The 27834-nt window shown below is 41.4% G+C and overlaps 1 protein-coding gene and 1 long non-coding RNA gene across 13 annotated transcripts in view; one reads left to right on the top strand and one right to left on the bottom strand.

The window, feature by feature from the left end:
• Positions 1 to 27834, top strand: part of nrxn2b (neurexin 2b) — an 806770-nt gene that overhangs the window by 665659 nt on the left and 113277 nt on the right. For all 12 annotated transcript variants that reach the window (XM_078936626.1, XM_078936632.1, XM_078936630.1 and 9 more), the window contains one exon: positions 5667 to 5848. In XM_078936626.1, coding sequence (XP_078792752.1) covers positions 5667 to 5848 — 182 coding nt within the window. The remainder of the gene's footprint in view (positions 1 to 5666; positions 5849 to 27834) is intronic.
• Positions 26588 to 27430, bottom strand: LOC105356487 (uncharacterized). Its single transcript, XR_910610.3, has 2 exons — positions 27292 to 27430; positions 26588 to 26756 (listed from the first exon to the last, which is right to left on the bottom strand). It is a non-coding gene; the product is annotated as an uncharacterized LOC105356487 (long non-coding RNA).

A 27834-nucleotide genomic window follows, 5' to 3' on the forward strand; every position in this document is an offset into this window, starting at 1 on the left:
AGGGAAGAACAGAGAAGTCGTTGATAGAGAAGGAAAAGTTATTGGATTTGGAAATAGTGGATGAAGTGCCTACAAGGAGGACTTCAGTTTTGGAACTGTTGAGTTTGAGAAAATTGGAAGATAACCAGGAATGGATTTCCTGGTTTAAGTATAAGAAATCATAAGAATAAGAGGAATAAGTATAAGAAATGAGAGCAAAGGCTTGCATATAACCGAATCTCCATTACATTGTGGAAAAAAATGCAAACTTTAAAAGCTGCGTCACATGGCCACTACGTACAATTTGCGCATATTGCATGGATGAAAATTTGTCATATGTGAATATACACAGAAAACGTACGAACGACAAATGTTTTTGTCTGTACATGAAATGTTTACAGATGTATCATGAATGAATCACGTTAAAATCACAGAAGAAGTACGAATAAACCCCGCAGAGAACAGGTAAATCAATGTAAAACATGAATTGTGTGTTATTACTGCTCTGTTTATATACCATTCATTAGGGATTCATGTGTCAATTATGTAATTTAAACGTGATATGTGCGCCGTAAGCGTGATATGAAAGTTATTCCTGAAATGTCCGTTAGACATACGTGGAACGTCGTGGAAAGCCACAATTTGTGTATGTATCTCGCATAAATCTCGCACAATGCGTAACATTTGCTTAAGAATTGCGTATAAACTACTGGAAATAAGCATAAACTGGGTATAGACCCATCAGCTGAGACCTTCGTCAGACATCTGCGCTCATTGATGAATGCAGAATGCAAGAAAACCCTTTGAATTACATACATGAAGCTTGTATCACGAAAGACCGACACTCCATATGTGAAAAATGCGCAAAATTAATGTGGCTGTGTGACACGGCCTTCAGGCAGGAACTTTGATCAGGTCTCATTTTCTGATGGCATTAGTTTGGCCCGACCACAGAGTGATTAGTCCTATTCAAAATGCATCAGTTTTGCCTTTCTCTTCTCCTAGTTATCATTCAAACATGGCTCCACTCCCTGTCTCTTTGTCAGCCATTTTATAAACCGTTTCTCTTCTTCTTATTCTTCTTTTAAATTATTCCATCCCCCATTTTTGAAACTCAGGGGCTCACACTCTTGACAAAAGAAAAAAAAGAAATCTGAAAATGTTGGAAAAGCATCAGCGTCTCCTTTTTTTGTTGGAAATCTGCTCTTTCCTGTCCTCCTTTTTTCTTGTCATTTTTCGTCTTCTTTTTACTCCTCTTCCAGCACAGAAGCTCTTTATAGCCCTTTTTCGCCATGCTGCGATAATTAGTCAGAGCTAAAATAATACAGCCTGGAGAAAACAAGCAGATCTGAGCAGAAGGCCTCACTCTGCTGGGAAGGAAGAAGGAGGGAAGAGGAGGAAGGTATGGAAGGATGTTGATGGAGAAAGAGAGACAGAGGCAGGAGGAGAAACGTGGAGATTAGCTGATTTGAAATGGCTACCAGCAGATTGTTAGACGCTGAAAGTGCCTTCGTTGTGTTTTTCTGTTCTTTATCAGCTTTTTTTTTTTTTTTTTTTGCATGACTGTGAGTGTTTGCAGCAAATAACACTCAAACACTGGAACGTGCACACGAGAGCATTAAAAATGAGCGTCCGTATTTCATAGTAGCATCCCCTTGCAAGCAGTTTAATGACAGCACTAGCAAATGTCTGGGGAAAAAAAGAAAAAAAAAACAACTGCACATTCATGTATTCTGAAAAATATCCAAACAGAGAAGAGCTCCATCTGAGGTCATATGGGCTCCAGAGAGCGTGTTAGACGTTCAAGTCATAAATAAGAGCTCATTTGAAAGCAGAAATCAGAAGAAAAAAACCTGTTTATAGTCAGAACATAGCAGGTTTGCATCTGCAAATGTCCGAGTTCAGTCATATTTGTTAGCATGAAGATGCTGTCTCTGCCTTCCCAGAATCCACTGCTGTTATGCTTTCTTGTTAATTTTCCTTCTATAGGGAAGCTTGGTTGTTTCAGTGGAAAGTAAATGGCAATTATATATTTCATCCTGCTTCTTTTTTTTTTTTTATCTTATTTTACAGCCATTTTAATTCTTGGCTCTTTTTTATTTTGAGCTTAATTTCCTTTTTTTTATTTTATTTTTTTACAGTTGCTACTATTATTATTATTTGTAAGTTGTATTTCATTTTTACTTTAATCCATTTTCCATCTTTTTATCACACTGTAAAGTACTATTTTTTGTTTTATCAGTCTTCAGAGTTCTGACAAAAGTTTGATATGCCATGTTTCCACACTGTTGGATTATAAATCACTCCATCAATGTATGTTCTATTTATAAACTTACGCCATACAGAAGGCGCAATGAACTAAGGCACATTAAGCATGGCAAAACAGTCAGAGATATCATATTTTTTGGACCACAAGTCGGTCCAGAGTATAAGTCAGAGAGACCACAAATGAATAAAATTACACATAAGTTGCATTTTTGGGAGGAAATTATTTCTTGAAAGCAAATCCTGAAAACTGAATAGATAACCATCATTGACTGAATATTTGCACACTTCACTACTGTAACACACTGATGCTTGTCTATATATAGCAGGGGTGAATAGTACGAGGCGACCGCGAAGGATGTGACGGTAGATCGCATGCCATTAAAAAAAACACATTTTATTTTGTTTTTTTAAAACCCATCAGCGAAGAATCATCCTCACCGTGAAGTATGTCAATTGATTGACACGCAGCATAGCCAATCCAACATCCTCTGAGACATATGTCATTGAACATGCGTGTTTAACTCTGCTGAGCTCACATTCTACCTGCCATCCTTAGCATGAAGAACATGCTAACAAGTCAACTAAACTCTTTATGTCACTTAAAATCACCAAAGCAGTTGAATTCTTCCTTCTTTTTTCTTCTGCCGTAAATATACGTTTCCATCAGTATCAAATACTAACTCACACACCTACGGTGTCCTCTAGTGGTTGGTGCTATTTATTTTTTAAATAACATATAAGTCGCACCTGAGTATAAGTAGCACTCCTGGCCAGATTATGCAGCCAACTCCGATATAAGTCCATTAGTCACTAAGAGTTAATTAAGTGCGTTCACACAAAACCTTTTTGTTACACGTTAGCCACAGTCGAGGCGCTAGCCACAAAGGCGTATTTACAATATTTGTAACTATCAACCTTGTTTGCAACACGCAAAGAACAGAGTGATACCAGTAAAACAAACGTTACTGTGACTACGCTAACTCCCTACCTTGTTAGTAACTTGTAGAAATAACCCAGCCCGACACAGCTACACGTTAGCTGTGTTAGCGTCTTCACAGTAACACCCAATCGTCGTGTAACATAGTAAGCGTCGCGTACCTCTCAAAATCGTTTCAACATCCGTAAGAACAACCGGATTTAATCCATGTACAAGTCAGTTTTTGAAAATAAAAATGAAGGCTTTTCAGTGCACTTTATGTTGCGGAAAAGACGGTACTTTGGTTTGAAACATTTGAAAAACTTCCTAACAATCAATTATTAATTATCGATAGAAAATGCTGATCCCTGAGCAAAGTCTGTGTAGAAAAGAACAGAATATTCAATAGGAAAAAAGAAAAACATTATTGTTTTCCTGGGAAAGCATAGATGATGACTATGAAATCCTCAATAACTTCCATCTAGAACTTTGATGTTTTTTTACACTTCAGTTCAGTTTTTTCATGCTGAATCGCTAGCTGTGGTTCATAGTTAGATAAAGTCTCTAGTTTCTGTTTCTGTTTGGATCGCAGATAAACAACAGGAAATGGGATTGTTGGAAGGTCACAATGTAGAGAAACAGGAAAAGCTTCTTTAATTACTGCAAAAATAATTAAAATGTTGTTGATTGAGTGGGGTCTACGCTGTGCATGGAAATAGATCTGAATCCCTCGTTTACTTGTGTATTCGTTTAGCTATGTGCTGCATGTGTATTGGCACTTAAACATACAGACTGTGTTTATGTATGCCCAGGAGGTGCAGGCGGCTCCCAGGAATGACGGCAGTTCACCGTAGTTTCATTACTCTATGCTAATCACAGCCAGCACTCATCATTCCTCATTTACAGTGGAGTTCACTGGACTGTAGCCAAGACACACTCCACTTGTTAAAGTTCATAAATGAAACATTCTCATTTACACATGCATGTATCTGCTGGGTCACTTTGACAGGGACATCTGAGGATTGTGTTGAGGTGTCGGCTCACGCTGGCAGCCGGAGCCACACCAGCTCTGTCAGTGTCGCGGGACTTTGAACGCAACACAACTGCAGGCCACTGAAAACAGGCAGGGCTGGGTAGATTAGCATTCCAAAGCCAGGCTCTCACCAGCACTCTTCTCATTCTGCTCCACTTGACTCCATAACCGTCACATCACTCTAATGTGAGCAGACAGCGCTATAGCTGCAATGAACTTGCGCAGAGTTTAGAACAAACACACACATGCGGCGGCTCTGCTGAAATCAAAACATGTTGAAACTGTTTCCTCAATAGTCAGAACGTTTATTACGTACAGAGATATATGCATAGTGGGTTAAAGAGAAATCTTTGCCTGACAGACTTGGAAATGTTGGGTAGCTTGAACTGCACAGGAGAGTTTAGAAGAAGGAAAAATGGAAGTTATTTGAAATGTCTGCTTAGGCGTGCTTTTCTTTACTGTCAAAGTTTGTCTACTGTTTACTTCTGTTTCTAGGTTTATTCTGAGTCTGTTTGATTGCAAAGTTACCACTGCAAATACACAAAATCTCAACAACTGTTTTTTCTACTATAAATATCCTGTTATTATTCATAGAAGACAAAAATAACTTAATGTTAAATTTTCAAGAAGATAATGTCTCAAGTGAAACTTTTTTTTTGACTCATAATTTAGACAAACTTTTGACAACATGGTTGTAAAATTTGACATTCTCACTGCACGGTGGGGCAGTGGTTAGCACTCTCACAGCAAGAAGGCCCCCCGGTTAAAGTCCTGGCTGGGGGACTTAAAGCAGAACATCAATGGGGTACCTTTCTGTGTGGAGATGGCACGTTCTCACCGTGCCTGCGTGGGTTTTCTCCGGGGTCTCCGGCTTCCTCCCGCCGTCTAAAAATCTGCTCCATAGGTCAATTAGCAACTCTAGATTGTCCATAGGTGTGAGTGTGAGAATGAATGAGTGTGTGATTGTGGCCCTGCGACAGACTGGCGACCTGTCCAGGGTGTCCCCTGCCTTCGCCCGTAAGTGCCCGGGATAGGCTCCAGCAGCCCCGTGACCCCATAAGGGACAGAACGGAAGAAGATGAATGAATGTCTTTTTTAAATTGGTCTAAAAAAAGGATTGTTGTAGCTCTTAATAAAGGGAATTTCTTGATGAAAATATTTAGCATGTATGCACATGAACTTACTTTGAAGATATACAACTTTTTTCAGCAAAACATGCTTATTTTAGGACACAATATTTCTAATTATCAGAGAAAAATATCTATGAGTGTTTATAGCTAATTTCAAGATTCCGTTTTGTCGTGAAAGACCAGGACATCACAGCTTATCTGAAGAAATCTCACCAAGCCAACTTCTGCAAGTTCAATCGGCAGATTTTTTCACTTACAAGAGAAAAACATCTTGTATTCCAGAGTTTTTAACTTGTTTTATTTCTTCCTGGCTCACTAGGACCTTTTTTCTGTGTTGCAGCTGGGACAACGTACATCTTCGGGCGGGGCGGAGCCCTCATCACATACACCTGGCCACCCAATGACCGGCCGAGCACACGGGCAGACCGGCTGGCAGTGGGCTTCAGCACGCAGCTGAAAGAAGCCATTCTGGTCAGGGTGGAGAGTGCCAAAGGACTGGGAGATTACCTGGAGCTGCACATAGTAAGATTATTTTCCCGTTAGCTCTTAAAGAAATACACCTAACAATGCTTTAAAAAAATATCCAGAACAAAAGAAACAGCTCAAACTGCTCGGTTTGTACAATTGCACTCTTTTTAAGAGCTCATCACTAACCAAACCCAGCTGTGGACAGACTTGGTAAACTGTTCCTCATTTTGTTCTTGTTCTTTTTTATCATTTGGCTTCCTCTTTTAGGCTGCCATAAATTCCCGGCTATTCTAAAGCAGCAGTCTGCAACTTGTGTTTCATTTACATTTACATTCACAAATGTTCTTTTTCCAAGACCCTTGGGAGAATCTGTCAACTTTGATTCCCATACCCACGGCTACTCCATGTTTCTGGCTGGTTCACTCAAGTGCTGCTCTTCTCCAGCGGCTGTTATTGCATTGATAAGGAGTAAAAAAGACACAATCAGTTTTATCTCCACTTATCTAACCCTCAGCTGTGTGAACAAGCGGCTGTTGGGAAGTGCGATCAGACTGCTCCAACTTTGCTGTGACCCCAATTTGTTTGAGCGCCTCGCACCCGAAAGCGACAGGAACACAGTCGACCCTGGTCCATTTCTCATCCAGTGTTCCATAAACTGAGAGTGACAGGGTTAGCGATGATGGGAAATAGAGAGGGAAATGTGAAAGAGCAGATGGGCCGAACTGCTGGATAGACCAGGTAGGTCAAGGCCAATTCCAACGCTCTGGGTAACAGTGGTAAATACTGATAATGACTGTAATGATAACAGATGATAGTTTTAATTGTGATGGATAGTGCAAATGATGCAGAGGATGAAGGGTTTATGAATCAAAGGTCAGGGGAATCAACTTTAAACTCTAGTTTGTTGTATGTAGAGATAAAAAAAAAACGTGTTTGTAAAGACTGTTTATTTATACAATGGAAACAACTAAGAATAACAGGATTGATGATTTCACAAACATCATGTTTTTCTCTGATCCAACCTGAAAAAAACTTTGAAATGAATTAGTGAAAAAATACTTACCGTATTTTATGCACTTTATTTATAGATATATCTATCCTTATCTATCTATCGATCCATCGATCGATGGATCGATAGATAGACAGACAGACAGACAGACAGACAGACCAAAAGTTTGGACACACCTGCTGATTTTTCAAGAAGAGTTTTCTTTATTTTCATGACTATGAAAATTGTAGTCACACTGAAGGTAGTGAAAACAACTGACAATATGTCATATTCTAGGTTCATATAACATTTGTGACAGTGACAGTGCGAATTATAATTTAAAGTGCTTATATGGATTAATTATGGTTCTGCTTACTGATGTTGAAGTGATTTTTAGTGGTAAACGCTGCTCTGCCAAGAAGTCGGTGTGTTTTTTTGCATGTCACTAACAAGGCTGGGAATTAGCATTGTCACACTGACGTGTTTTTGTTTTTTTTACTGTTATCAGTCTGTTTTTTTACTAATTGAAAAAAAGGTCGGACGTTATTGCAAACGCTAACACGTATAACATGTCGCAGCGTTGGATTGCATGTTTCTTACACGGTTGGGGGTTAGCGTAGTCACAGTATCATTTATTTTAGGGGTATCAGTTTGTTTTCGTACATGTTGCAAAAATAGTTTGGGCGTTACTGTAAATTCGTCAACACGGCTAATCTGGTGTTGCATTGTGTTTTTTTCGTTATGTGTTACTATTAAAGTTAAACTAATTTCTTTAGCGTGCAAAGGGTAATATATTATCATATTTATGGATTTAGTTTACTCTGAAAGGCTTAAGAACTGCAGGGTTTGCCCCTTTTCATCCTGTGATGAGTCTTTTGTTCTTGTTATTTTGTACATCTTTGATGTTAAAGTATGACCACAATGGTCTTGAATACCCTTTGTAGCCATGATTCTGAACCATCCCCCCTGATGGTTCAGGCGACTTGATAAATTAAAACCACCAAAGAAACCCATCATCAACCTGTGATGCTTTTTTTTTAAAACCCACTCTGATAAAAACTGTGTTTTTAACTTGTTTTTGTGCCAATTTTAAGAAAATTAGGCTTAAAATTGCATTCTTGAGTCTTTCTTTATTCAAAAATTGTGAATCAGGAGCAGAAAAAAAGAGCACTTTGAGCTTTAAGATAAGAGATAAGATAAGATAGGACTTTAATGATCCCCTGGGGGAAAATACAGTTGTCACACCTGCCAAAATAAGAAATATAGCAGTTAGGAAAAGACAAAAATAAAAGTAGCAATGAGTAGGAATAAAATAGTAATAATAGAAAGTGGAAGTAAAAGTACACGTCATAAATAACAAGTTAAATAATTCAATAAATAACAGCAGCAGTTTCAGCAGTCCGTGTTGTTGTATAGTCTGACTGCTGTTGGGACGAAGGACCTCCAGTAACGTTCCTTTTTGCACTGGGGGTGTGGGGGTGCAGCAGTCTTTGGCTCAACAAGCTACTCATGGTGGGATGTAGAAAATACGCCGGGCCAGCTACAAACTCCCTGCTCTGAGATTTTAGCAACAGGGAGGCTTTCTGCTTTCTGCCCACAACTCAAAGGTACATTTTTTAATAAAATTCTGCCACTCTGCAGAAAATGTGTCCTAGAAAATGACAGAGGCTTTTTGGTTTTGGCTAAAAGCAGCATGATCGAAAATCAATGACCACTGGGAACGCTTTGACAAAAGATCAAAAGAGGTCTTAAAAACAACACATATGCAAAAGAAAATCCCAGAAAATGACAAACTTTGATTCCTTTTGTATCCTCACACATCAAATCTAGTTTATCATGAAAATGCCCAACAACATGAAGTAGTTGGACTTTCCAAAGCACGGTCTGTAAAATGGGTGACTCTGATCGCAACTGTTGTTTCTGTACCAGCAAACGACAGGTTTGTGAAGAATGTTGTCTCTGGCTGTCTAACAGAAATATGGGCCCTGGTGGGTTTGTCTGATAATACTATGCCACTACGACGTGATGGAACATTATTCCTTATCTTGACCAAACACCCGTCTCTTTATATGCTCTTCCTCCTTCATAAGACCTCCTGTAACAGAGGTGGGGACATCGTGCACGACACCCTACATCTTCCTGACATGCTGTCATCAGGCTCAGAGCTGTGGAAGTGAATGTTCTCAGGACTTTCCTTCATCTCCTCAGGACCTCTTGCCATGTTGCTTATTACTTAAAATTCAGAATAGTGTGGTTGACGTTTTTAGAGATGGAAAAGCTGTATCGTGCACTGTCTGCAAAGTTCCCATCATGTTGGATCTATGCTACCCAGACCTAACAAGTAAAGGTTACAGTGCACCATCTGTACGCTCAGGTCTGTAGTAAGGTTTTCAGGCGGGCTGTCAGGCACTCTCAAACCAACATAACCTGGAATTTTTCCCATTTTTGCTGGGAAACTGGCCTTCATCCTTCAACGAAAAGTACTTCTACTGACTGTTAAAGACTTTCTCTATTGAATAACTCAGATCTTTTAAATACCACACAAGTCCCCAAGAGCCCGTGAAGTAATTAAGCCTATTGGATAAGTAAAGATCTCTTTAAAGAATATCTCACAGTTTTATGCAGCTTTCACACTTTCTGATCACATGAGCATATTGATAACCTTCTAAACCCATATCTATATAATATGTCTTAATTTAGAGCTAAAGCTTTTGAGCTAAGATGACGATCAGGACTCTTGAGGATTCCTCCTGTGGAACAGCAGAGTCAGCTTTGGTTCAAGGCCTCTCTCCACTAATGGAAAATGCTCATGGAGTCACCTGCATTCAATCCAGGCTTTACCTTTAGTCATCACTTTACTTTAGCTGCACACATTTTTTGCGGATTTACGTCTGACTCTGATTTGAGGTCCATAAATTTTAATGCCAAGCAGGTGAATTCGCATTGCCTCTCTGGGATTTCTGTCATAGACGGTCAGCAGGTTATTTAACTTATTCTGTTTCTGATCTGATCTAAAAGCAATAGAACTTTCATTTAAAAAATGGTAATCATTGAGAAATATCTTTATTTGGTTTGTGTCTCTGGTAGAACATTTCTGCAGGTAAAATATCATTGATCATTGAGGATTTTATTTGTTGTTCGTCATTCAAACTACATTTAGTTCACAAAGCAATTTCATAATAAGCATTTATGTCATTTTAAGTGTTCAACTTTTTTACTAAAAAGGGATTGTGTGAAGATTGTAGATCCAGTAAACTGAAAGTGTTTATATTTTATTCTTCATGCATTTGCAAACACAGCATGGCAGATGGTAGGGTTTTTCCATCTGTCAGTCACTGTCAGTGTTGTGCCGTGAGGATCCAAGCGTTTTCAAAAATGAAGACATTTGTGGGTTGTTTTCACAGACGAGGCTACTAGGAACACTAGCCAGAGAATGGCCTTTTATTTCAGCCTTTTTGAAAAACTTGGAAGTGTTTTCCTGTTCTCCATTGTTCTCAGTACCTGGCATGTCTGTCGTGCTGGCGTCCAATCAGTAAGGTAAACAAAGCTAAACTGTATTTTAATTCGTTGCTCTCGTAACTGCAGAGCAAGAAACTCAAATCGTTGTTTATGCACACACAGAATGGGTTACTAAGGCAAAGAGAGTTGCAAGAATTGCTGACGAAGCGTGTAAATAACCTGACAGGTGGTTCAGCAAAGCTTTTAATACTTTAAAACCAGTTCATCTTTGAGCTTTATATCTTTGCTGTTAATTGAATCCTGTTTCTGTTTTTTTCCATTGGCATTCTCGTCTTGAAGCTGTGACATATACATTACAGATAGTACGTTGTTGCACTAACTGCTCCACTTGAAGTGTCTCCTCTGCAGTTATGGGCTGGTGCACCGGGTGCAGCGGACTCTGTCTGTAGCTCCATCACTGGCTGTCCACCTCATAGCATTAAATAAGGGCTGACTCTGATTACCCGTCAGGGAGCCATCCTTCACCAAAGCTGTTTGCCTCGAGTGGAGGGAGAGCAGGGCGGGACCCCCACATTCACCCTTGTTTTAGAAAATAACAAATGCTGAAGAAAGGAAGAAAAGAATGTGCCGTGTTGGTGTTTAGACTCCAGCAGGATCTGTTTTGTGACCAGAAACCCTGTGGCTAAAATGGGAACTGCCGCATCCAAGACTGGTATTTATGGACAGCCCCAATGTTGTTTGAGGATAAATGAAACACACACTCACCGGACACTTTTCACACCTGTCTAACCTCTCGTTAATGCAAAATTCTAATCAGCCAATAACATGGGAGCAACTCATTTAGGTCCAGACGATCTGCTGCAGTTCAAACTGAGCATCAGAACAGATAAGAAAGGTGATTGAAGTGAGTCTAAACATGGTTGCTGGTTCCAGACGGGCTGGCCTGAGGATTTCAGAAACTGCTGATCTACTGGGATTTTCACCCTCAGCCACCTCCAGGGTTCACAGAGAATGGTCTTAAAAAGAGAAAATATCCAGTGAGCAGCAGTTCTCTACGTGGAAATGTCCTGTTGATGCCAAAGGTCAGAGAAGAATGACCAGACTGGTTCCAGCTTATAGAAAGACAACAGGAACTCAAAGAACCACTGGTTCCAACCGAGGTCTGCAGAAGAGCATCTCTGAACAACACGTCCAACCCGGAAGCAAATTGACTATAGCAGCAGAAGACCACACTGGGTACCACTGCTGTCAGCTAAGAACAGGAAACTGAGGCTACAATTCACACAGACTCACCAAAACTGGACCATAGAAGATGGAAAAACGTTGTCTGGTCTGATGAGTCTCCATTTCTGCTGCCACATTCAGATGGTAGGGCCAGAATTTGGCCTCAACAACATGAAAGCATGGATCCATCCTGCCTTGTATCAACGGTTCAGGCTGGTGGTGGTGGTGTCATGATGTGAGGGATATTTCTTGGCAAACTTTGGTCCCCTTTTTACCAGTAGAGCATGGTTCCAACGCCACAGCCTACCTGAGTATTGTTGCTGACCATGTCGATCCCTTTCTGACCACAGTGGACCATCTTCTGATGGCTACTTCCAGCAGGATAAGGCTCCATGTCATGAAGCTGGAATCATCTCAGACTGGTTTCTAGAACATCACAATGAGTTCTCTGGACTCAAACGGCCTCTACAGTCACCAGAACACAATAGAGAACCTTTGGGATGTGGTGGAACGGGAGATCAGCATCATGGATGTTCAGCCGACAAATCTGCATCAACTGTGTGATGCTGTCATGTCAATATGGACCAAACTCTCTGAGGAATGTTTTCAGAACCTTGTTGAATCTATGGCATCAAGGATTAAGGCGGTTCTGAAGATAAACGGGGGTCCAACTCGGTACTAAAAAGGGGGACCTGATAAATTTACCTGTGAGTGTTCCTTTCTTATTCTAAAGTATACACCACCCTTCCTTTTCGTTTGCAAACACCATTTCCTGATTTCAGAGATCATGTCTAATTGAGGTTTGAAAATCAGATGTAACATGCAAGAGCCGCGTGAGATAAGACAAACGGTGAGGAGAACAGTGCGAGCTTTCAGTGCGCGGCGAGGGGCTGGGAGATGCAAACGTCAGATAAGGCAGATGGTGATGCAGATAAAACTGTCGGAGAAGCAGAGGCTTTTATCCTCCACTCCTCGCCCACGGTAACGCACAAATGCTCATGAGCACATGCAACACACCGTGTGCTTTTTCCTCAATCTTGCTGCCACTAACCTCAAGTGCCACTCAAGGATCTCAGGTTCCAGCTTGGGTGAAGGACACCTTCACGACCACTTACAACTATGATCAGCTTTAAAGTATTCATAACTCGCATCCGTCCCCCTTATTTTCTTCCTTAAATTGGTGTCACTTCTGCAATCGTCCCCACTTCATCTTGTCAGGAGGAGAAAGGCAAACACACAGCGAGCAGGAAGCATGCAAAGATGCGGAAGAGAAGGAGGCGCGCCGCTTTGATGAATGCAGCTGCCTAGCGAAGGGGAGAGTGGGCCGAGTCGAGTAATGAGATGGGGTCCTGGAGGGTTTGGCAGGGTCTCTCTCCCCCGCCGATAGGAGCCTGACAGCACATCGATTGTTCCTTCCCTTTCACATTGTTAATTAATCACCATACGATTGGGGGAGTAGCAGGTGCAGAAATGGAGGTGGGCTGGGGCAGATTTTCATTTATGGTGCATCTGTCATGGCGTCTCTGTTTACCCGCACAGTGAAGATGACTGAAAGCAATCACAACTTTCTCACAGCAGTAAACAGAACATTTGCATTTGAAGTCATTTTTGCTTCTCTTGGTCGTATTTTTACACATTCAGTCAACATTTAAAAGGACTGGGTGGAAACGTTTAACACGAATCGCCCCTATTGGCAAACTCTTGTGAACTGTAACCATAAATACCTGAAACATGCTTCACCTGAGAGGCTTATGGAGGGCAGAGCACTGCGCTGCTTTAATTGCTCCCTGAGAGACCTGATTCAGACCACCCAGTCCAGTCCTCACCGCTTCTGATGAGCACTTCAAAGCAGCCTTTCTGCTCTCACCTGTCATTTCAGTGTTTAACATGTTGGGCACATCACAGCAGTGACTCAGTCCTGCTCAACACTGACTCACGTTACTTGGTAAACCTACTCATGCTTCCATCATTAGCAGACACTCAGTTAGGACCTATCTCATCAATGCTTAGAGCGATTCCATTTGGCTTGTTTTTAAAAGCACCAAATGAAAAACGGAGGTCAGGGTACAACACAAACAGCTATAAATCCATTAAATTAGTGGAAACTTTACCGTAATCCCAATTAATCTAAATGATTTGTATATTGCATTTATCCTATTAAGGCCTAAACATTTTATGAAGACATTGTGTTCTAATTTTGTTTTCTAAACTTTCAAGCTAATCAATATATTATATTTTTCAGTATAATTGACCAGATACTGTTTGCATCTTGCGAACACATCCCGTCGGGGCTTGCCACAGCGAATCAGTGACGGCTGAGATTTTTTATGCCGGATGCCCTTCATGACACAACCTTGTATTTTATCCAGGCTGTGGACTAGGGGTGTGCTAAAATATCGATATGGCGATATATCGCGATATTTAGTCCCGCGATTGATTCTTGAGACGTCTTCGTCAAATATCGACCTTTTATTTACGTTTAAAGACCATGTAAAACGTTATATTAACCATCCTTTGGTAACACAATTCTTCGGAGGGTCGATAGGTGGCGCTTGTTGCGAGATTGGCTGTTGCGGGCAGTCGAAGAAGAACACATTCAAACAAAGATGGCGGGGGGAAAACAATGAGAAGCGAAAGCAGCAACTTAAAAGACGCGCTGGCAGCATGGAAGCTGCATCAACGGAGTTGTGTGAGAAAGCCGTGGCTGTTGCTGACCTAAAGCCGACACAGCCCAGCGCGGATACTTTTTTCCAGACGAAGCTACCGCCATCTTCTGCGAGACAGAGCACCGGCAATAAGAAACACAAAACAAAACGGGAGGTGGAGAACGAGGGATTTCGTTTTTTCTTGAATGCATTAGAGCCACGCATTGACATTCCCTCTCAGAAATACTGAAAAAAGGATCGCCCAGACCAGAGTTATGGTTGAGATGGAAACGGAAGAAAGAGAGGCATCCCTGCCCTTAGACCCCCCCTTCTCCTCTAAGCAGTGGTAGACGAGTAGCTTGACGCTACAAAGCCTGTGGTTCTCAAGAAAAACATGAACATTTAAACATACATCACATGCAGCTTTTCTCCAATCGTGTTGTTCACAAAGATGTTTACTTTTGGATGCACTTTAAGTTCCTTATGTACTTTATCCCTGGTCATTTATTTTGAAAGCAGTTTATGTCTTAAATAACTTAAAAGAACGTTCCTAGCTACTTGATTTTTATTTTTCTGGGAGAATTTTATTTTTGTTTACACCACATTTGCACTAAATGGTGTCATTTATTTTTAACAAAGACAATATAATTTATTCACAGAATTAATATCTGATTAACAGCTATTTCTTTTAAATTAAGCAATGGCTATGCTTTTGTTTTTCAAAAGTTAATCCCAATGTGCCTGTAGCTACTTGACTTATTCATTTTTTATCCTGTTTACAGCAATTTTGTACTAAATAATGGCTGCTGTTCATGTTCACTATTGTCTAAACCAAATTTTACAGATATTTCCAAATGAAAATTGTCATTGTTTGTCAAAGACAGAATATTACTGATTTCAGCAATGTTACACAAAAGTCTGTTATTCATTACACCAAATAGGACACAAGTTGTTTATTATCATTGTGTTTAAAAAATAATGGGGAAATATTTTCCAAAAAACAGTTTTTCAAGTTCTTTCTTAAAGTTTGATATATCGTGAGTTGTTAGAGACGAGATATATCGATTATCACAATATCGCCATATCGTGATAGTATCGTTATCGTGAGCAATGTATCGCAAATCGTATCGTATCGTGAGGTACCCAGTGAGTCCCAGCCCTACTGTGGACCAGCATGGGGAGGGAGACCCAGACCTGGGCCCCCTAGTGGCCACATAGATAGCAATAGCGTGTAGAGTCCCACATGGGATAAAGATCATTGCGCCCCCTGAGATGCAGACCCTGGTTTCCTGCGCTCCAGTCCTGAACCCAAACAACTGAGCCATCCAAATACAGAACAGAGAAAATTTGGGGTCAAAATAAAGATAAATGCTTAAATATTTAATTAGAATTCAATGTGATTTCCTGGATTTTTATTTATTTATTTATTTTGCATTTTGTCTCCTAGTTGAAGTCTATCAGCTATGAACATTACAGACTTCTTTCAAACACTGAGCATGTGGCGCGTTTAGACATGGGCAAAACGCACATTCTTGAATGCATGTTTAGCCCATGGTGTTCACTCTGGACAGGCAGGGAGGAGCTTCTTCTGTAGCTAGCGGACATTAAAGCGCATGTCCGCTAGCTACAGGTCTGGTGCAAAATGTTAAGGTGGATTCCATGCAGGAACAAACAGCAACTATTAATTTCTCCTGCAGGATTGATTCTCAAACGGTTGGCACTTCTGTGAATGAAAACGGACGCCATCCATGCCTCACCACCAAATCAGTTCAACCGGGTTAAACTCACAATTTGCGTTCAATGACCACACGTTTTTGTATGTTTGACCAGAATAAGAACTTAACAACATGAGAGTTTTGAACACAAAAACCAAAACACACATTGTAAGGATTCAGTGGTTTGGTTTCCTTGTCAGTCACACCTTCAGGTTCATGATCCACAGCTGTCTTCAGTTCAGTTAATTGCCCTCGGCCTATTTAAGTGTCTTGGTTTCTGTTCTTCCTTGTCAGGTCATCTGCTCTGTTTTGTCACAGTTTTGTTTCCCCTCATAGGTTTGTCATGTTTCAGTTTGCTAATTAAATGTTTTAGTTCCTGTCACCAAGCTTGGTCTCCTGCATTTGGGTCCTCCACCACCAGTTCGTGACACACATGTACGTACATTTACCTTGACCTTTGTTTGGAAAATTGCATTGGATGTGCGAGTGTGTCTTATTGTTTGTACAACCTGTTCAGGGTGGACCCCAGCCCAGTGGCCTTGTGGAAGAGTGTCCGGCCTTAGTTCAAATCCAGGCTGAGTCATGCCAAAGACTCTAAGAACGAGACCCAATGCCTCCCTGCTTGACACTCAGCATGATTAATTCGTTTATTTCAACCATTAATCATGGAATAATTCAATAATAAAAATATCAAACCCATTTCAGATACTATGCAATACATTCATTAGCAAATAAATAAAACATTAACAAAGATGTTAGAAAAGGATCTTCTTGAGAATCTAATTATTCATAATAAACTGAGATTTTTGCAGAAATGTCACATTAGATTCAGCAAACATGATATTTGGTATATAATACCAAACGTCATGGATCTAATAAAACCTACTGTAGTTGTGTTATAAGGTGCCGTCATTTATCTGTCGCCTTTAAGTGACCGCAGTGGCTCACTCTGTCTTTGTATCCTGTGGGATGAAAGCGGTGAAAGGGTTTTCCAGATGACTGATTTATCCACAACTAACCTGTCTGCATAGCTTCAGCCTTAAATGATCATCTGGGGAAGTACAATGACTCTGTCTCTGATTTATCTCGCCTATTTGCCAGCCCATGTCCTGCACTTGTGTGCATCCTACTAGAGATTACAGTCCAGAGAAATGCTGCACGACTCTGCAACATGATAGAGGCTGTTTCATTTAATAAGAGGCCTGGGTTTTACTCTCACCATTTGCCCAGACGAGTTTCCTTTGGTGATGTGTTACATTGTCTCTGCTGTCTTTGGTAAAAAATGAAGCAGAAAGACATAAAGAGGAGGAAGAAGGGAAGAGATGGAGGGTACAGAAAGCAACGTAATGGCGTGTAAGGATGTGGTGGAACAAAAGGAGAAGAGTGCATTTATCTGCTCTACTTTGTCTTTAGTGAGGGGGCCCAGAAGACAGCCCCCTCCTAATGTCACTGCTGCACATTGAGCCTTCAGCTCCCTCTGGATGCACTTTAGTCAGGCCTGCCTTTACTGCATGCAATGAGCAGTGAGCCAGAGAGGGCAAGCCGTGTTTGTGTTCCACAGAACTTTAATTCCCTCCAACAGAACATTTCTTGCTGGAACGGGTGTTTTGTTGTTTGCATTCTGATTCACCTACACCTACTGTGAGCTGTAAACAACACTCTGACTAATGTCCTCCTTCTGCGGGGTAATAATCATTTTTTTAGTATTTTAAGTGAAATGCAAAAAAACAAAACATCTTTCAACAAACAGGGTTCTCATGCTAACTTTATGACAGACAGCATCCTACATGTTGGAGACATTTCCTGATTCATTTGCTCGTCTAAGTCATCCTCAAAGCCTTCGTCTTTTTATTGGCCTTTTCACAAATCTTTATTTATTGACATTTTGGTACTGTTCTGTAAATAAAACATTGACTGATGGAAATTTTCCCTTATGATAGTCATGAAATGAAGGCCTTTAAGTGGTTTGGCAGCAGTCAGAGGGAGCAGTATTTTACTGATTTACTCTAAAGATCTTTCGCCTAAGACATGAACTGTGTGGGTTTTTTTCTGCATTTGTGGCTTCTTTGGGGAGGAACCTGTCCCTTCGAAGCTTTGGCCAGCATGGATGCTGAAACAGAAACAGTCAGATTACGGAGAGAAATGGCCTCAGAGAGCGCGGAGCAGGCAGCAGAAAGCAAAGATGATGTTTACATCTGCTCACCCATGCATAACACCCGTCTGTGTTTCGCAGCCTCCAGCGGTGTTCTGCAGGCATCACTGATGAATGCATCTTTTCTCCGTCACCACTCCTAACTTTGCAAGTCCATCTGATTTTCATCAGTCAACAGACCCAGAAAAACAACTTCATAATTCAGTGCTTTTGTTGGACTGAATTGAAAGCCATTAAGAATAAATGTTTGGAGCCGTCAGCTTGAATTAGGTCAGGAGAGCATTTGAACAACGGCCGGTGTGGAGAACAGACGGAGATTCTTTTCAAGACATCTCATCAGATACCAGTGAGTTTGGTTTCACATTTTATTGCTTTGGGAAAGAAAATGTGTTTGTTTTATGCCTTGGTCACATGCACCCAAACGGGGGGTTGATCCGTACTGCAGGTTTTTGGGTTGGTCGTGGAGGGTGGTAGAGAGGAGCGCCCATGTCTTAAGGAAGCGCAGGTATTTTTTGCACTTGCCTTGAAGCTGAACAGCCACCTCAAAGGGCCAATATCATGCAAAATCAACTTTTCTAATGTATTAAATTTGTTCATTCCTCATAAAAAAACATCCCCAAAGGGGTATTTTAATCCATCCATGCATTTCTGAGTCTTCCTCTAAAAACCTGCCCTCTGAGCACCAGCCCCTCCCAATCCACAAAAACGTGTGTTCTCACATTGTGACATCACAAAGTGGGGAACCGCCAGGCAGAGTCTGCCCTGCCAGCTTGGCCCCCAGGCTGACAGACACGCCCACTTTCTCCGTGGAGTTAGCGGTGATTGGCTAAACGCTTTCTTTTTCTATGAACAATATGCACATCCATCTTTGCAAGAGTTCAGATGTTTGTTTTCGTGGCAGAAACGCAGATGAAGCCGGCTCTAGGATGATGTCACCCGCAAGGAGAGAAATGTGCTGCGAAAACAATTCGTATTTTATTTAAAAAATCATTCCTTAGTGTGCCAAAGGTGATATATGATCACATATAGTGATGTAGTTTACTCTGAAAGGTTTGGGAAAAGCAGGATATAGATCCTTTAATGACCCACTCAGAGGAAAATTGTGTTTTTGCTGTTTTTCACGTGTGTTTGTGGTATTTTCTCATGTTGGAGGACATACTGTACATAAAGAAAATTCAACTCAGAACCACATTTATGAGTAATTATTCAAATTGTTGTGAATAAGGGCCAGACTAAAAAAACTGTTTGGAAAAGAGCTTATCGGTGACGTAGAAATTACAATCGGCGGGCCACAAGCTCTCAGCTCCGCTCCATTCTAATCATCCACTGTCAGACAAATAGATCCGTGAACGTCTTTGTTTTCCTCGTCTGAGCTGGAATCTGGATCCAATCTGTGCGGCTGGATAGCTCTGGTCATTTTTGTTGCACAGGTAATGTTAAGTTGGGGGTGTGAGGGGCTGTAAGCTAGTGGGAGAGCATGTAAATAGAGAGCTCTCAGACATGGGTGATGGGAAGTGAGGGCGGGCTAGAACAGTTCCACCAACAACTCCAAGGTGAATTTCTAATGAACTCCTGCTGCTCTGCAGAAACTAAGTCCTGGAAAAAGAAACAGGCCTTTTGATTTTGCCTCAAGCTGACATAAACATAAATTAAAGACCACGGGAATCACTATAAAATAGATCGGTCTTGAGGTGTGGTTTATCTCTAAATGTATTTCACCTGACTTTAGTATAGAGATGAAAACAAACACAAACGGTGTCTTTAAAACAGAAAACACATTTTCAACAATGTGTCTCTTTACTTAAGTGTACTTTTTAACAAGTGCTAGCTTGAGTACCTGGAAGGAGTGTAGACGTGAAGTGGAAAATTGTCTTTACCAACCACAAAACAACAGAAGACTATGGTACAAAAAGAAGTCATTGAGGGTAAAGTGATTGTTGCTGCTCAGAGCTCACTTATTAGACGTCTGCAGTGGACATAATGTGGTTAACCGTTTTGAAGTGTTGATTATGTAATCCGCCTCATTCATTCTGGCTTGGAATAATGAAGAAGTGTTCCTTAAATTGAACCTTTGTGTCTCTTCATTTCACCTTTTTCTCCAATGCGTATCGAGTTCTGTAACAATCCTTCCTTGTTGATACAGGAGGTCTGAGCTCTCAGAGCAGGAAGACAAGCTTCCAGTCCTCTCTTCCTGTCTTACTCCCAGAGATGCATCCTGCTGTCAGGCTGCATGATGGGAGCCTACGGGCCGGGCAGAAGCCGATGTAAAGACCGCCGTACGTCTGCTCACTGCTGAATCTTTCATCAGCCCGCTGATAAGGTGCAAATAGAATTCTGTGGCTGCAGCTGCCGCACTGCTCAGGTAAATCTGCTGCAAAGAGTGTTTTTGTTGGGCTTTGAGTGGATAGTATTTGAGCCAGAGATGAGAGACGACTGAAAAATGGATGTGACACAGGCAGATTATATGTTTAGAAAAGTGATCAGAGTGATTTGGTTACCGGAGCTTTGTGTTTAAACAAAAGGTGATCTGATATTTAGCTCAGGCTAATCCAATCCACATGTATATTTTCCATCCGTTGTTGGGTTTAGTGACAGCAGGGATGTGCAGGCAGCTTCCCTCTCACTGCCCGCCTGTCAGTTTGCAGCAGCCTGTCTGTTCATCAGCAGAGCTCTCCTCTTTGGGCCCTGATTTGCTTTGTCAGAATTGGCTCGGAATTTGATCAGAGATGGAAGGTAATCAGCGGGAATAAACACAGTGGCTTTCGCTCACTTTGATTCACTTCAGCTGCCATTAAGGATCCCGCTCTTGCCTCCCGAGAACAGAGGTCAGTCTGGAGTGAAATACTCAGGCTGCCAAATGGCTTCACCAAATAAAGAAAATGACTTTCTCCTCTTGAATCTCCTAACCTGCGTTTATATAGAAAGAGTCTTTTTAAACTCTTAGATTTATTTTCTGAGATGCTGAAAATCTGTCAGGATTTCAAAACTTCAGAGAAGACAGGAATCATTCCCAGGCTCTATTCTTCTGGCAGAGCTTTGTTGTCTACATGTTTCCTTTCTTATATTTAGTGGAAGTGCGGCCACGAGGGAGGATGATCTAATGGGTGATTGAAGGATTGGTGTCACTTTGGTTTTCCTGCACAGTTTACAAAGAGGAGGTTGTTGCGTCCACAAACGTGCAGGTCTGGGGCTGGAGGGTATCGTGACATAAAACACACAATGGCGGATTTTTCTTTTAGGCTTATTTGGATAGGGGGAGGAGGGGAGTAGGGGACCAAGGTTGGGCCAAAGGAATGAAATGAATAGAACAAAGCACAGACTAGCTATCACCATCCTAAAACAGGAGTTTTAGGTCTCACTGACTTATCTACAAAAAGGGAATGAAAACATGCAAGAGGTGGCGTCAACCAACCTGCCTACCTAGTGTGCATATCAGAAGATAAGCTACATGAGGTGTACTGGGTGTCCTGTCTTACCTGTCCACAAGCGTCCCACACTCTCCACCATGAAGGGGACATAAGCTTTCACAGCTAAGTTGTGATTAAGAAAGAGCTCCCCTTTCCCGTGATCCACAAGAGCTTATATGCAGTCCTGGTGGCTGGCTCTGGGGCACGGGTCCTCAAATCCAGGCCTCGAGGGCCGGTATTCTGCTGGTTTTCCAGAAAATCTGGAGCCTTATTTGCTGCTGATTACCTGGATCAGGTGTTTTTAGCCAATAAGGAGATTCAATGGCAGGTTGGTTGGAAAGCATGTAAGACAGCAGCCCCGGAGGCCTGGATTTGGGGACCCATGCTCGGGGGCCTGGTTGGACAGCTCGTCAGGTCTCCTCCATGGGTGTCCTCTCTCAGCACAGGAAGCACAAGCAATTGAAGGAAGAAGGAAAGACAGTGAAAAACCCCTGCATGTAACAGAGGTTCATCCCTCATTCAGTGCCATCAGTAATTCAACACTCTCAGCAGGCCTTCATTGTTTCAAAGGCTCATTCGGCTAGAACGTGAAGATAAGTTCATACCGCTCTCTGCAACTGGTGTTCAAGGGACCACTTACAATAAAAAGTTTATGTGAAATGTGCGTTTTGGTCATCTGTGTTCAAAACTCTTGTGTTTACGTGTCACGCTGATTTTTAAGACCACTTTCGGGCTCTATGTACAAAACGCACAGCTATTGAATGTGCGCTAAAAGTTAAACCAGTTGAACTTTGACCGGTCAGGGACTTCGATTTGGTAGTGATGTATGGAAGGCATCCCTTTAAATTCAAGGAAGTGCCAAACATTCGCACATTGATCATGGACAAGAAATTAAAAATTAAGTTTTGTGCCTTTCTTGAATTCTATGGCCAAATCCGAATTGCTTCCCTGCCCCTCCGGCTTCTCCCTACCCCTACATTTAGCCCTCCAAGCAGAGAGTTATGGAAGAATAGTCGCAGGTCATCTACGTCAGCGCATAGCTGCCGGCGCAGAAAAACCATATGAACATCGGTTTTATAACTTTAAAAAGTCATGCAAACACAAAAAGACACGACTTACATTTAAATGTAAATTTCTGTGCTTCAGAGAACACCCAGGTTAAGAAATACGTTTCTCCTTGGATCACCCTTCCGGCGGAGGGCTACCCACCCCAAAGTTACTACATCTACTCCTTAAAAAAAAACAAGTTTGGGGAGGAATTCGGATTTGGCCTAGGTCACCAAGTCTTTCATATTTCGGAATAAAACTGTAAGAGAAAAAGCCTGGAGCAAGATTGACCAGATTTCCACTGCTTCGACATTTCACACCTGCCTCCATTGGTAGGGGGGGGTCGTGTGCTAGTAAACGGCAGAAAAAGAAGAGGCCCCTCCCTGCTTGTTTAGTGTGAACAACTCAGATGACCCCACCCTTACATTGTCGTGTTCTCCCTACCATGACAAAGGTGGATAAAGGTGGAAAGATTTTGTGTAATCCATGGACACCAGTGAAGATCACAAATCATTGAAGAAAAAAGGTTCAGAGCACTGTCTAGTGGGTCTAGATGACCCCACTCCCAATGTTAAAGTGCCTAGGATAGCTCAAGGGTTACGAACATTCTTGAGTGTCACATGTGTTAGAGATCACATCTTTCCTTTCCTTTAAAGGTCAGAACCCCTTCTCATAAAATGGTAAATTAGAAGCAGCTCTATTATGGCAGACAGACAGAAAAACAATCGTAGTGTTCATTTTTCCAGAGAAACTCACTGGGTTTAATGAAAACGACTTTTTTTCAGAGGAGTAAAACATCTGTTCCCTCGTTTCTGTTTTAGCCGTTCGTATCCTTTTATTAATGTTTTCTTTGCTGAGTCAGTGCTTGCATGTACACTGACTCAGGCTTCAGGAGGATTTGCTGAACAAGTACTCTTATAACTGAGACAGAGGAATCGATGGTGTGAGCTGGGTGGAGAGATAGTTGGCTGTTTGATTGAGAAGATGGTAGCACAGCATGCTTCTGTGAGTCGCTGAGAATATTTTAGCTCTGGCAGGGATGTTCAGGGAAAGACAGAAATGAAGAATAAGAAAGTTAATCAGGGTATTTAGCTATGCCACAGTCACATTTGGGTTGGCCGATAAGTCACATGCACTTAAAATCGTTAACCAACTCTAACTGTTATCCAGTGTGCTCGGAGTACATGGATCATCCCCCTTCCACTAAACATGCGGCTCATTTCTGAGCCAAATCAAAGGAAAGACTGCTTGCTGGTTGGACGTCTTCCCAGTGCAATTAGCTGAACCCAAATGCCCGTTTGATTAATCCACGGAAGGAAATTAGCTCCTCCAAACCTCTCTGCTGAGCACAGGCCACCTCCATGGTGACCAGATTGGATGTCAACACCCAGCAGCTCCACATCACACACACACAGCTTTTCTGTGTGACATATGTTTACCGTAATGTTACACACGCACAAAAAAGAGACAGCCGGTATTGTTTGATCGACTTTACTGTTAGTGTGGCGTGATAAATGGACAAGAAGCCAGACCTGCAATCATTGGCGATGACAAATGAGGCGTTTTGCTTTTCTCCAGCTGCCTGCAGGTTTGCATTGCCATGCAATCGTTGCTTGGCGAACCGTGGCACGATCCATACCCGCAAAACAAATAGGGCGCAGTTATCAAAGCTGGCAGTCTCAATAATTAGAAAAACCGCGATCGCCGAGCCCACAGAGACCATTTTCCTGATTGATTAACAGCCATCACTTGCTGTGTCCCGGGGCCGTTTACAGTGGTGGTCAAAGATTCGACGCACTGGCCATCAGCAAAACCTTTCTCTGCTCCACTTGATCAACCAGCCAGCTTATCAACAGATATAATGGCACTCGGCGATCTATTTCCAAATGAGGGACAAATCCTATCAGATTGAAAACAGAGCAGGTAAACAACAAGCTCCTTCCAGCTGCCCTTGCTCTCTGTGTTTCACACTTTGCAGCTTCCCTGGGTTGCTCATGGTCGGGCACTCTGTGAGAGAAACCCTCAAGAGCAGCCCCCTGCTGTTTTAACAAGGCGCAGATCAGTGAGCCTTCTCAAGGCCAGATGTCAGGGGGTGCCGTCTCTCAGCTCTGGTGCCCCCTACCAGCTTTGCAGCTGCGCACGAGCTCTCCCCGCTGCACTCTCGCCATCACAGACGCTCTACAGGCAAACTCTGTAAAGCCGTCTTCTCCTGCGCCTGAAATGGAAACAGCTCACAGCTGACATCCATGCATTTGGATTAGTGTTGACAGAGGCGTCCCTGAGGTTCCACACGCTGAGAGCAACGTTTTCACACTCCCAGCATCACATTCTCAGACCAAAGCGCACACAGACACATGCTTGTTTGTCACTGCTGGCGCTGGAAATACCTTAACAATAAGTTGCTCATCTGTTCTAATCAGGTGACCCGTCACCTGCTTCTCTGAGCATGTGCACATCTGGACTGTACGTCGTATAGTGGAGGGGACTGGAGCTGAGAAAGTCACTAACTGAGCTTAATGAAAAGTTGTGCATCTGTTTGACTGGAGATACAAAACGAACTAGAAGGAGCTGCATTTCCAGATGAAAAGGCAGGGTTGAATGCTGTTATTGCTGAATGAAAATGAAACTTAAAGGGTAATAATTGGCACAAAAAAAGAAAAAGAAAGAAATGATCAAAGTTGACCATAAATAAAATAAAAATAGCACAATAACGAAAAATATATTTCAGTCAGACAACTCATGCAGTAAAGCAGATTTATTTCCATATTTCTTTTAGTTTGGCATAAGGCTCAGTTCAGATCCTTAAAACAAAGTTCTCCATAGAAAACTTTGGGTATTACACTACCCCTAACGGAGCTCACAGGTGGAAGCCGGGGAGGAGGGTGGGGTGACGAACGCAGAGCTAGCGGAAATGGAAGAAGAGGAATTGGACCGCACACCTGGAACTTAAGTAGGACGCTGAACAGGTGAGTTGATTAGACTGAACCAGGTAATCGCACTGCTCGAGCTGCCTGCCTGAAATACTCCAAGGGTCGTTCATTTTTGTGAAAAATGCCAGCACCGGGTCTCGAACCAGCAACCTTCTGCACTGAGGATTCCTCGTGTATTTCATTGGAGGCAAAAATCCTGGAAACATTGGAATATCTCAAAAAGCTCAAGGATTTGTAGGACCAAAAGTCATAACTGTAAAAAACATTTTGAATGGTTAAAATAGCTTAAAAATTGGAGAAGGAATTAAGCGCCAAAAAAAGGCAAGAGATACTATAATAAAGAAAGAGAAACAGGGTTGAATACTTTATAGTACTCAACCAACTAAGGTTGGAGGCAGGTCTGTGCTCTGGAGACTTTTTTAGAAAGTGATAGTCAAGCACTCTTGCGTATGCACTCAAGTTTGCAATGAAGCAATAAAGAGAGTGTCGCCTGATTCCACAAGAGAAACATGAAAGAAGACGTCTTTGTTGTTGTTGTCAGATGGAAGCATTTCTGAAACTGTTCTTACTCATATAGACACATCACAGAAACACGTCAAAGCATCCCCACATTAGATTTCCCGGAAGCATCTAAATAATAGAAAGAAGTCAAAGAGTCTGGACTTTCTGCATGAGGATACGGTGGCCCTGAAGGGCAATTCACATCTAAAATTCACTTAATGGAAAAACATTAAATTTCACAACAATAATATCAAAAGCAAAACAAATGATAAAAAAACGCATTGTATTTAAAAAATCATCAAAACAAAATTCCAGAAACCAAAACGATGATGACGTTTTGAAGAAGACAGAGAGCAGAAGGACGTTTTACCTGAACTGACTAATCAAAAAAACTCTTCAGCATCCAATCAGTACCCACTTTTTCAGGTTTCCTATTTTGTTTCATTTTTCTAACGTTTTGTTTTTATTTCTGAATCTCACTTTTGTTTTACAAAATGTTTCCTTTTTATTATATGTAGCGCTTTCTTAGCTTGCTCTGACCTACAGAAGATTTGTTCGACTCATGGAGCCCAGAGTGTGTGGATAGAAGACGCAACACAGGGATAAAGCAATCAATTGACTGTATTTAAACAAAGAAAACAACAAAACAATAATTTGAGACAGTGGAGAAAGGAGTGTCCAGGGATCCACAAGGATATTTTTCAGTCTTTGGTGTTCAAAGTTCCTTTTTCCTTTGGGTATGGCGTCTTTTGCGAAGTTCCTTTTTCCTAGGTTCGTAAATCAAGTTTTTCATTGAGAGTTCGTGGGTAGCTCGCCATGCACCATTCCTATATGGTGCAGATCAAAAAGTTCTTCCCATAAGGATAGAAGTGGGGGTGGAAAAAAAAACCTGACCTAAACAAGGTCAAACAAATGACAGATTAGACATTATTTACAACACATACTATTTACAAGACATTATTATTTACAACACATACTATTTACAACAAGTACAGTAGTCAACTGTATGTCATTGTAAGAAAAATAATCAAATAAGGTCCTAACAAAATTCGTAGGAACCTTTCAAATTCTAGGCCTATAAATTAATGGGTTTCAATGGGTTCCAATGGTTTCAAAAATAAAGTGCACTTTTAATCATTTAGCTTTAGCATTCATCAATTCAGTATAAATCAGGAGAAAAAACAATAATGATATCAATGAATGAATTCAAAACCAAAATGGCCGACCAAAACGGAAACAAGTTGAAAAGTCCTAAAACGGACAAAAAACTGAAAATTAACTGAAATATTTCCAATTTCAAGAGAAAAAAAAAAAAGACTGATCAAAAATCTGTATGTTGTAGCCACACTAGCATGGCATTTCTGTGAGGTAGAAAGCCTTTGAAATACTGATGTACTGCTATGTGTGTGACCCGATCGCATAAACTCACCGAAGAGTAGTTAGTTCAAGGTGTGGTTGTTCGAAGAACTAGTCCAGTAAGATGTTACAGAGTTTTGTTTCAAGTTTAGATAGCCGACAGCTATAGGAGATGCAGCCAGCCACAGCAGATCAGCAACAGCCAGAGCATGGATGACAGGAAGTGGCTATGTGACCCGGATGTTAATATAGGGAACTGGCCCCACCAAAATAAGAGCGCTCAGGTGTTTCAAATCTGGTAATGCAAGTGGGGCACTGATCCGGGTTACATATATATATATAGAGAGAGAGAGAGAGAGAGAGATTTATTTTTTTAAATACATTTTGGCTTCTAGAATTTAGTTTTGCTTTTCTTAATTGTCATTGTGATCTTTGATGTGTTTTTGTGATGAGTGATTTGTTGATTTGTACTTCAGGGCCACCGTAGAAATCGGAGCTTCACCGCCTCCTCTGTATCCTCCAGGTGGCATCAGCTCAAGCTAAAATGTTTTCTGCATCCTAAAACATGTAAATCTGAAATAAAAAAACTAGAACTGTTATTAACATCAATTCTTTA

Source organism: Oryzias latipes, chromosome 18 (genome assembly GCF_053564925.1).
Source record: "Oryzias latipes strain Hd-rR chromosome 18, Olatipes_Hd-rR_3.1".
In the NCBI taxonomy this organism is placed as follows: domain Eukaryota; kingdom Metazoa; phylum Chordata; class Actinopteri; order Beloniformes; family Adrianichthyidae; genus Oryzias; species Oryzias latipes.